The sequence below is a fragment of the Camelina sativa genome, chromosome 3, assembly GCF_000633955.1.
Source record: "Camelina sativa cultivar DH55 chromosome 3, Cs, whole genome shotgun sequence".
Taxonomy (NCBI): domain Eukaryota; kingdom Viridiplantae; phylum Streptophyta; class Magnoliopsida; order Brassicales; family Brassicaceae; genus Camelina; species Camelina sativa.
In genome coordinates, this window is record NC_025687.1 from 17,521,141 (window position 1) to 17,532,026 (window position 10,886).

At 38.2% G+C, this 10,886-nt stretch overlaps 3 protein-coding genes across 5 annotated transcripts in view; all 3 read left to right on the top strand.

Moving 5' to 3' along the window:
• Window positions 654-4,839, top strand: LOC104777419. 2 transcript variants are annotated; one of them, XM_010501674.2, is made up of 13 exons: window positions 654-893; window positions 1,054-1,594; window positions 1,678-2,003; window positions 2,098-2,190; window positions 2,282-2,372; window positions 2,460-2,553; window positions 2,677-2,780; window positions 2,884-2,953; window positions 3,096-3,199; window positions 3,426-3,542; window positions 3,678-3,754; window positions 3,858-3,902; window positions 3,997-4,839. In XM_010501674.2, the coding sequence occupies exons 2-13, from the start codon at window positions 1,265-1,267 to the stop codon at window positions 4,529-4,531; spliced, it is 1,986 nt and encodes a 661-aa protein (XP_010499976.1). In that variant the 5' UTR covers window positions 654-893; window positions 1,054-1,264; the 3' UTR covers window positions 4,532-4,839. The 2 variants fall into 2 exon arrangements, with proteins under 2 accessions (XP_010499976.1, XP_010499977.1); XM_010501675.1 differs by lacking the exon at window positions 654-893 and having other exon boundaries at window positions 1,503-1,594; window positions 1,685-2,003.
• On the top strand, window positions 5,444-8,853 carry LOC104777421 (phospholipase ABHD3-like). The gene is made up of 14 exons (XM_010501676.2): window positions 5,444-5,841; window positions 5,934-6,023; window positions 6,107-6,168; window positions 6,247-6,350; window positions 6,460-6,549; window positions 6,646-6,768; window positions 6,919-6,996; window positions 7,197-7,282; window positions 7,410-7,458; window positions 7,603-7,659; window positions 7,817-7,947; window positions 8,022-8,105; window positions 8,184-8,250; window positions 8,331-8,853. The coding sequence occupies exons 1-14, from the start codon at window positions 5,582-5,584 to the stop codon at window positions 8,652-8,654; spliced, it is 1,605 nt and encodes a 534-aa protein (XP_010499978.1). The 5' UTR covers window positions 5,444-5,581; the 3' UTR covers window positions 8,655-8,853.
• LOC104777422 (transmembrane protein 18) overlaps window positions 9,102-10,886 on the top strand; it is a 2,699-nt gene continuing 914 nt past the window's right edge. Inside the window, exons 1-4 of one of the 2 annotated variants that reach the window (XM_010501677.2) lie at window positions 9,103-9,481; window positions 9,676-9,781; window positions 10,325-10,473; window positions 10,779-10,874. In XM_010501677.2, coding sequence (XP_010499979.1) covers window positions 9,341-9,481; window positions 9,676-9,781; window positions 10,325-10,473; window positions 10,779-10,874 — 492 coding nt within the window. In that variant the 5' untranslated portion in view covers window positions 9,103-9,340. Of the gene's footprint in view, window positions 9,482-9,675; window positions 9,782-10,324; window positions 10,474-10,778; window positions 10,875-10,886 lie in introns of both variants that reach the window. The other variant, XM_010501678.2, reaches the window with a different exon arrangement.

Genomic DNA, 10,886 nt, shown 5'->3' on the forward strand with positions numbered 1-10,886 from the left:
TTAAATTTATTAAGGGGCATATTATGTCATATATTTTGATGTGTCATTTTTGCTTTGAAAAAGTGTTTCTCTTTTAATAGTATAGATATATATAACAACACTTGGTACTCTTTGAAATTAACGTGTTTGTATCTTTCATTATTTTTAATCGATGTTATCTTGATTTGTAACGTTTCAACTAAATCCGTTCGAAACACAGGATATCCAGAACTTTAAATATTGGAAAAATTAACAAATTAAACTATATTCTATTTAAAGAAAAAAAATCTTCACCTTCATAGTGGCCAGCGTTCGTGACTTATTTGGAGGACATTCAGGAAGATAATGAAGAATTCACATCATTCTCATTGATTTTCATTCCTCGCACACAGAATGGTAAAAGAGATAATCTGGCATGACGAGTTTGTTCCGAACCGCATCTTACTACCTATGTAAATGATTTTCTATTTTATTGATTTTAAGCCAATATTATATGCTGTTGACAAATTTTTTTTTTTGATAATTTAAATATAGTTGAACTTGGTAGTAAAAAAACAAAAAAAAAAATAGTGTAATGGGGATGAGTTTTGAAGAGTGTAGAAATGGGTAAAACGAGAAGAAAAAGGTTGAATTTTTTATTTTATTTTTTGGGCTAAAACTTCTCACCATCTGACACTCTCCAACTCCTCTCAACAGAACCTCCCTCCTCTATTCAACTCTCTCTCTCTCTCTCTCTCTCTCTCTCTCTCTTTCTCGAGTCGCGTTTCTTCTTTTTGCTTGTATAGAGACATCTTCACGGTTTCCTCATCCTAGAGAACTTGTCACTTCTCTCTGGAAGAACAAGCCCAAGTTGTTAAGAAGAAGAAAGAATCTGACTTCAATCTAATTCCCAGATCCGAGTTTCTGACTCTTAGGTCTCTTTTGTATTCTCAACTCTTCATTCAAGCTACTGATTTCAATATCTCGTTTGTGTTCTTTAGTTTCTAGGGTTTTCAATTTTTATCTCTGTTTGTCTTTAATCAGAAACTGTTTCTCTAAAAAAGCTTTTGTGTTTTCTTCTTGATTCATTGGCAGGTTTGTTATATGAGTATCGAGGTTCTTTTACTGAGCAATTTGCTCCATTAATGGACTGTTGCTCCTCTTATACGGTTCAGGATTTGCGATTTCTGTGTTTTGCTTGTTACATTGTTCATCCTTTTGAAGTTTCGTAGATCGAGTTGGCGTATGGAGAGCTTCGAGAGAGTTTGAGAGCTAATTTCGATTATAAAGTTTGTAACTTGCTGTGATGGGTGGGCTTTGTTCGAGGAGTTCTTCTGTAAATAATGCTCCTGGTGGAAGCTTTGCTCATGTTAATGGTCATCTAAATAATGGGTCTGAGGTGAAACATCAGTCTGGTGATGGCAGAGCAAGAGACAAAGTTGCTGATCCTTCTCCTCTGAGGGAGGATAATGTGGATGATAAGCAGCATACGTCAGAATCGTTTTCGTTTCCTAATTTGAATGTAGTCTCTGGTGAATCTCATCCTCAGAATATCGAAGATGGAATTCCTCGTTTATCCAGGGTTTTATCTCAGAAATCTAGATCCACTAAGTCTAGGCAGGCTGCTGTGGCTAAGGTAAACAAATGTTATGCATTGTGATTGAGTTCTGAGTTCAAATTTACCTCTTTTGTACTTTACTAAGGTGTTTTTATTTATAGGTTTCAGAAGTAAGCTCTCTTTTGGGTAGGGCTGGTACTATGGGACTTGGTAAAGCTGTTGATGTGTTGGACACACTTGGGAGTAGCATGACGAATCTAAATCTTAGTGGGGGATTTTCTTCTGCGACGACAGTTAAAGGGAATAAGATCTCAATCTTGTCTTTTGAAGTTGCTAACACCATTGTTAAAGGCGCCAATCTTATGCATTCTCTTTCGAAAGATAGCATCACACATTTAAAAGAGGCAGTGTTACCTTCAGAAGGTGTCCAAAACCTAATATCGAAAGACATGGATGAACTGTTGAGAACTGCTGCTGCGGATAAAAGGTAACAGCCTCTGACAATGTTTATGTGTTGACGCTATATACTCTTACACTGTTATTTGTAGTTTGGAGATAGGTGATTTACTTTTTGTAAACAGGGAAGAGTTGAGGATCTTTTCTGGAGAGGTGGTGCGTTTTGGGAATCGTTGCAAGGATCCTCAATACCACAACCTGGATCGCTTCTTTGACAGGTTCCAACATGATCCTGTCACTAAGGTCACACAACGAGTCTATTCATTTTGGAAGTATCTGACCTTTCATTAGTTCTGTGTTATGATTTAGGTTGGGCTCTGAATTTACACCCCAGAAACATTTGAAACAGGAAGCAGAAACCATAATGCACCAGCTGATGTCATTTGTTCATTTTACAGCTGTACGTATTTTTCATGCCAACTGGTGATATTGGGTCCTGCTTGACTCTTTCAATGGCGATTTATTCTGATTATCTCTTATGTTTCAGGACTTGTATCACGAACTCCATGCGCTGGATAGGTTTGAACAAGATTACCAACGTAAGATCCAGGAAGAAGAGAACCCAAGCACAGCACAACGAGGTAGGTAGCAAATAGGAATATATGTTCCCCAAAAATATATCTTTGGAAATGGGTGATATTGTTTACAGTCTATTATATTTTATTTGTTGGTTATCGTTCTAATATCTCTTCCGTTTTTGCTAGGTGTGGGAGATACACTTGCTATCTTGAGAACTGAACTAAAAAATCAGAAGAAGCATGTAAGAAACTTAAAGAAAAAATCTCTTTGGTCTAGGATCTTGGAAGAGGTAAGGACTGCAAACTGATAAATCATTAAGTTTCCTATTTCGGGAAGTTTCTGGGTTCATCTGGACTCCAATGTTAATTCTTGACAATACTAATAATGCTTAGGTAATGGAGAAACTTGTAGATGTTGTCCATTTCTTGCATTTGGAGATTCATGAAGCCTTTGGTGGTGCAGGTGAGGCTCTTATTGGATAAAGCAGTTTAGTCTTATAATAACTTTCAAGAAGATTGAGTATTTAGTGTGTCTGTCTTTTCTTTTTTGGTATCTAAAATGTAACATGTCCTTACAAACCATGATCATTCTACCTCATATGCAGATCTTGATAAGCCTGCAAATGACCCGCCAATCAATCATAAGAAATTGGGCTCTGCTGGTCTTGCCTTACATTACGCAAACATCATCACTCAAATTGACACTCTTGTAAGTTATTATTCTGATTTATCACTTAGTTTTACTTTCTGTGTTTTACAAATTCGAGTTGCCTGGGATTGTGAATTGTCTGTCTCGTATTTGTGAATTTTCTGTTTCGTTTTCGAATGGTTACCCGATCTCGTTAGTAATATCAGTATCAAAATGATTGGACCTGTATGGACGTTGGTTAGTGGAATTTATTTTAATTAACTTATTTTTTCATTTCAATGAGTAGGTATCCCGGTCTAGCACTATGCCTGCAAGCACAAGAGACGCATTGTACCAAGGTTTACCCCCAAGTATAAAATCTGCTTTACGGTCCAGAATACAGTCCTTTCAGATTAAGGAAGAGGTATTACTATTATTCCATACTGCCCATAATGCTTTTGTGCTGACAAATGAATGGACTACATGCACTGTTTTTTACCTGAAATGTTATTTGTTATTTGTATGCCTACTCACCACACATCTGTTTTGTTTGAAACAGTTAACTGTTCCTCAAATAAAAGCCGAAATGGAAAAAACGTTGCAGTGGCTTGTTCCTGTTGCTACAAACACAACCAAGTAAGCTTCTGCATAATAACTTGATTTTTGTCATCATTAGAACTGTGTTCTAACTATTAAAGTAAGTCAGACTTATGCCTCTGTCTTTTCTTTTCTCAACCAGAGCACATCACGGGTTTGGATGGGTTGGGGAATGGGCAAGTTCCGGGTAAGTCCTGAGTACAAGCAGATATTAAGGCTATTCTCTTTTCGTGCAGATATCTCGTTCCTTGCTGAATGTTAGATTATGCAAATAATTTCAGGTCGGAAGCGAACCAGAGACCTGCAGGACAAACAATACTAAGGATAGATACACTTCACCATGCAGATAAAGAAAAAACTGAGGTTTACATATTAGACCTGGTGGTGTGGCTTCATCATCTCGTTACGCAAGTCAGGGCCACTACTGGTTATGGTCTAAGATCTCCCGTTAAGTCTCCAATCAGATCACCTAACCAGAAAACGATCCAACTCTCCAGCGGTTCACACAACCCAAGTCAGGGTTCTCCATTGCTAACTATAGAGGATCAAGAGATGCTTAGAGACGTAAGCAAGAGGAGAAAAACACCAGGAATAAGCAAAAGCCAAGAGTTTGATACGGTGGCGAAAGCACGGCTTTCTAAGCACCACAGGCTAAGCAAGAGCAGTAGCCACTCGCCAATGATGGGAGAGATGATGAAAAATAACAAGGATACTTTCTCAACCAGAAGACCTTCTGTTCCCATCATTGATTTTGACATTGATCGCATGAAAGCTCTTGATGTGATTGACCGCGTGGACACCATCCGAAGCTTGTAGTTAACGATGTCCATGCCCCACCGTCTGAGTTCACGATTGGGATTGGACAGACGGTAAACACCATCCTGTCTTCTCCCCAAAAACGATGATATGATGAAGAATGTGGATGTGATCAATCACATGGATGCCATCGAAATTCGAAACCCTTTATAGGTGTGATGATTCGGGTTACAGAAATGGCAAGAGCTTAGTAACTTTGTACTCTTTTTATGGGTGTAATTTGGTTTGGTTTTGTAGCATTTCCTTTGTATTGTTCATTTTTTCTTGTTGGTTTGTTGTATTGTGTACATACAAAAAACGTTTCTACATATGATCATTTGGAGAATAAATAATATATTATCTTCCCAAATGAACCAAACTCGAATTTACCATCAAACATCACTTTAAACCAAATTGGCTCAGCCAGAGATGTCAATAGACTTAACATGAGCCGTCTTGGTCTCTTCTACCTTAGGCACTGTGACAGTCAAAACACCAGTCTCCTCTTTTCTCCACGTGTCTCTCTCCGCTGATTCTTTAGAACAGAGTCGTCTTATATATATCAACTTTAACCTCTTCTTTCTTCATCCCGGGAAGATCCGCCTTGAACACGTGCGATTCCGGTGTCTCTCTTCAGTCTCCACACGTGCGTTCACCAGTCACCACAGCTGATGGTAGAGAGACGCGGTTCGCTTTTAACAAGAGAATCAAACAAACCTATTGTGTGGACAAGTGTAGAAACAAATGTCACATCCCACTAAAACACTAAACGAAGTGTACGGGACGGAACAGAAACGAAACGGGAATTGTGCCCATTCCTATTTCCTAGTGAACACGAAAACGTCGGCATGTGTAAATTAATTGATACATGCATACAAAAGAATTTCAAAAATACGAATTAAATAATAATTTAACATTTTTGAAGTCCGTGCAAAGAAACAAAATCTTAACCCGCCACGCCTCTTTGTCCGTTCGTTCCGTTGGCCTAACTAAACCGTGAAGAATTGAAAGATCCTTTTTGTCTACAGATTCCTCCTATCCATCGCCCGGATCTGCAAAAGCTCCACAACAATGGAAGGAAAAGATCCGAATCTGTCTCTGTCTCCATCTCCTTACGACCTTCTTTTTCAAGCTCTCTCCCTCATCCCAATTCGTCACTACCTCTTCGCTCTCTTCTTTATCTCGACCATCTTTTTCTACAATTTCATCGAGTTTCACTTCCTTGGTGATGCCATTCTTCGATATTTCAGATGCAGCGTCAATCTCGTCTACAATCCAGATTCGTCTCTTTACCACGGCGTTGTTTCACGGTGTCGGATTCTTCACGGCCGGTGAGTGTGTGTATACTTTTCTGATTGATTTTTGGGCGAAATTTGTTGATTCGGTTTCTGATTTTTCGAATTCGTCTTTTTTGTTTTTACAGATATGTGGCGACGCCGTGGTTGGCGAGTCCTCATCTTCAGACTTGTTTCTTGAATTTTCATGGATTGCCTCCCGTTTTCAGCTACAGAAGGTTATTTTGAAAATTTTTGGTTATTTCTCTGCGATTTGAGTCACAAATTGTATAAAATCATTCATAGTTTGTACTGTTTTCAGGCAGCTATTTCTTGCTTCTGATGGTGGAACGATTGCATTGGATTGGCTGACGAACTCTGATGGTAACATTTTGGTGAACGTTGATTTTGATTACACATTTGTTTGTTTTTCATCGTTGAATCTGTTTTTGATTTGTGTAGTTCTTGATGGTGCTCTTCAAAATCAGAGTGAAATTACAAAAGAAGAAGATACAACGCCTATTGCAGTTGTTATTCCAGGGTTAACTAGTGATTCTTCATCTGCAGTAAGTTGTTAGCTAGGCGGATTTGTGCTTTATAACTGTAAATCTTGCCCCTGAAGTTTTTTTAGTTGAACTGTGTCTAATTGACTTTTTGATTGGTGGTTTTGTGTAGTATTTGAAGCATCTTGCCTACAACACTGCAAAAACAGGTTGGAATGTTGTTATTAGCAACCATAGAGGTTTGGGTGGTGTTTCTGTTACTGTGAGTTACGCTAGTCTCCTACCATTTCTGATTTCGTGTTTTGTAAAACGTTATGATTACTTATATAAAATCTTGTTATGCTGCAAATGAATGCAGTCCGATCGCTTCTATAATGCTGGATGGACAGGGGATATACGGGTTGTTCTTGGTTATCTTCAACAAAAGTACCCGAGGGCTCCTCTCTTTGCTATTGGAACTAGCATTGGAGCAAATGTTCTGGTATTTAATCAGGAACCTTAGTGTTTTACAGTTGAAGTGTGATGAATTTGCTTTTCTATCATGGACCTTCTGTTGCATATTGCCCAGTTGGCTGCACCCTTGCCACTTTTAGTTTTTTCATGAGGTTACTGAAACTATCTCATGCTTCAGGTCAAATACCTTGGGGAAGAGGGTGAAAAGACTCCTCTGAGGGGTGCTGTAGCTATTTGCTCTCCATGGGACCTCTTGGTGAGCTATTTTTCATTACTGTCTTCTTCTCTGTGTATTGATTCGTGTCTTAAGTTTTCTCTAATCTCTTGATGAGAAATCAAGACATCTTCTATTTTCTTCATTGGGTTCTAATTTCAGACCTTTGAACTTGTAAATAGTACTAAGGGTTTCGTTTGATACATTATGCTTTTTCTTTTCCTTTTTCTCCTCCCAACAAGATTGGTGACAGGTTTATCTGTCGGACGTTTAAACAAAAGCTTTATGACAAAGCTCTCACCATCGGACTCCAAGGTTATGCCCAATTGTATGTCCGCCACTCTGATCAAGAACTGCCTAGATTTTGAGTTTGTAAGATGGGCTGAGTGGAGAGATTTCAGATAGACTACTTTGAGAAAATGAGGTTTCAGTTATAACTTTTAGTTTCATTGCAGGCATGAACCTCAGTATTCACGGCTTGCTAATTGGGAAGGCATCAAAAAGGTCAGTCATTTATCCACAGATCCATAAGTTATGCAGCCTACTTGGTAAAAGCATTGAAACCAGCAGAGTTCATGAGCAAATAACTTACATATTTCTTTTGCTATCAACGTTGTCTGTTGTTGACTAACTATATTACTTCATCAGTCACGTTCCATCAGAGATTTTGACAACCATGCTACCTGTCTAGTTGGAAAATTCGAGGTATTGGTTCTCCTCCCTATTATCTTAACTTCTAAAGTTAGTTTCCCTCCAGAATTGGCTTTGTCACTAATATATACATCTTTGCAATGCTCTTCATAATCACCATTAAGTTCCCTGTTGGTTTAACAAAGTGACAACGGGTTGCACCTTTATGCAGACTGTGGATACGTATTACCGAAAATCAAGCAGTACCCAATACATAGGAAATGTGGCGGTGCCACTACTCTGTATAAGTGCTCTAGATGATCCATTATGCACAAAGGAAGCTATTCCCTGGGACGAATGCAGGTAAAACGCTATCTATCTCTTTCTTAAATTTTAAAATCCTGATACAACAATTAACATGAAGTTTCTATTGAAAGGGCAAACAAAAACATTGTCTTGGCTACAACAAATCATGGGGGACATCTAGCGTTCTTCGAAGGATTAACTGGATCTAGCTTATGGTTGGTATAACTCAGATTTTGAACTAAGTACTAATAGTACTTCCTGCACTAAGTACTGCCTAAATATGTTGTGTACAGGTGGGTTCGAGCCACCAATGAGTTTCTTGGCGCCCTTAGCTGCAGTCGTTATATGCATATACAGAAAGTAAATATTTGTTCGTTAGAATTGCAGTTTAGATAATATAACTCTTCTTTCTAAGATTATCAAATCTTTGTTGCATGCAGATTGAAGAAAAAAGAAGCTCAGGGTCATCAGGGAAACAAGAGCCTTTGATAAACCAAGGGCCGTACTTAAACAGTGCAGAAGACGGGTTGGTGGCAGCAGTCAAATACGAGAAAGACAGCGATACCACCGCAATGAAGCAGAGAGGACGAAAACCTGAGGAAGATGTAACAAAGAGAAGCTTTAAGGAGCTGTGTCGGCAGACGAAACGGCCCGTATGGTTGCTTGGTTACATAGGCATGGTTACAGGTCTACCTTTACTTGGACTGCTCCTAAACTACCTCTTCCGTAAGAAGCAACGACCTACAACAACATCCAAATCCTGAAAGTTGCTTTCCTTTCTCAACAACTCCATTCACCCATTCTTATATGATCTGTCCTAAGTTATTATTATTGATTTTTTATATGTTAATAATCCTCTACAATATTGTAATCGTTAGTGGGATTATCAAGTGATTTGTTAACATTGTAAAGGAGTGGGATCTCTTAAACTCATCTTATGCATGTCTTATTTTTCGAACAATACTTTCTTTAGAGTTTTTTTTTTTTTTTTTTTCGGAGAACTGATTTTTAATTCGAAGATCAATTCATTTGGTTTAAGGATCAGTTCAGATCTTCCCTTAAAATCAGATTACTCTGAACTCTGAGAAATTATTGATTTGATGAAAAATAGTCCAAAATACAATCTCAGTGGCATTATTGTAATACTACTACCACTGTTACAATCACAATGGCATTATCGTAAGAATGTAAAAACAATAAGGGTATTCGGAGACGACGGTGAATATTTTTTTCTGGCAACTTCGAGAGCATTAAGCGAAAGCAAAAAAACCTCGATAAAAACTTGGGGCGAGATCGTGTGACTCGTGAGAAAATTTTTGAGAGTTGAAATCGAAGGATGAAAAAGTGATCTTTGTTTACTTGGAGAGTATTAGATTTACCAGCGTCGCGATTTGAAACCGGAATTTTGATTATTTTTTTGGTTGTCTTTCGGGGGGAAAATTAGTAGACAATGGAGGAAATAAGATCGGCGATGGAGCAACAAATGGATCTAATGGCGGATCTGGTTCAGAAACTCTCCGGTGATCTAAGAACAGGATTACAACCTGCTTACGATAATTTCTTGGGATTTTTCCACGCCATTGATTGGAAGGTAATGAATCTGTCTTGTGTTTAGTTGAATCCGAATCCGAATCCTTTCGTATTGTTATAATTGTTCTTAAGGGAGTTTAGAATCAGAAGTCTTCGAATTCTTGCCATCGTAGGGTTGGATTTGAATCTCCGTTTAATTTGGGATTCCATACTCATATATATACATACACATTGGGGATTAATTTTGTGTGGCAGGAGCCTTGGATCATGGGATTAATGGCGTTTCATGCTTTCTTGCTACTAGTGACTCTTCTTTCTAGAAGGCATCTCAACTTCCACATGTTCCTCTTCTTATTGGCATGTAAGTTCCCTTACTGTCTCTCGTTTGCTGTAGGCCTGTAGTAACCCTTTTAGTCAATGATTGCACAAGAAGTCTCTTTGATTTTGGATCTTATTCATTTCTCCCTATGCGTTTCCTCCATTGTTTAGACTGTTTATGTTTTATTATCGTCTCCTTTTTTTGTTTACTTTGTTACCAGTTCTTTCTCTGATCCAATGATCTCACTAGGCTAGGTTGTGGGATTCATCCTGTATCAAGGGTTTCTGGGAGCTTTAATTATATTTTACTTCACTCCAACTGAACGTACTAGGCGTTGTATTGGGTCTGTCTTAGGAGCCATGGTTAGAGAGTCATACCGTCCATATGGAGATATAACTTGCATGGGTTTATGAGTTAGTATGCTAGAAAATTTTCGGATACTATGGTTGGTTGAAGGAAAATATGATATTCATTTCGCAGCACAACAACTGTTAGTTTGGAATATGAAGTTACTGCATCTGTGTGAGTATAATTTCTTAGTATACGTTATTGAGGCTAATGATGTGACTCAAAAAAAAATTGCAGTGGGTGGGGTTTACTTTGCAGAGAATCTCAACCGGGAGTTGAAAAAAAACTGGAAGAGCTTCTCAACTCAAAACTACTTTGACCAGCACGGGGTCTTTGTATCGGTTCTTTGGTCTGGACCTCTTTTGGTTATTGCTATGATAATTCTGGTATGTGTTCAAGCAACAACCCCTCTCTTTGCTCTGCATTAATAATATATAAGAATCTACTGGTTTCATGTTCTGATTTTTGTTAGCAGTGAATAAATTGTTCCCAAGTACTTTGATTGAGCACTTCATATTTGAGTTAGAACAATGCCATCTAGTGGTTTTAACTTTTTAAGAACAGTTCTAATCCTTAATCAAGCCATACTGATAATAAGTCCATCACTTTGTTAGGATTGGAAAGAAATATATATATATATATATATATAATGATTTGGGAAATCTGATGGAGGTGTTGTGTGTTTTGACAGATAAACACACTGTTTTCGCTCTGCTACCTGATTGTGAAGTGGAAAAGAGCTGAACTCAGGCATCGTGCAAGGCTTGCTCGTACCAAGGAGGAATAGATGATCCCATTA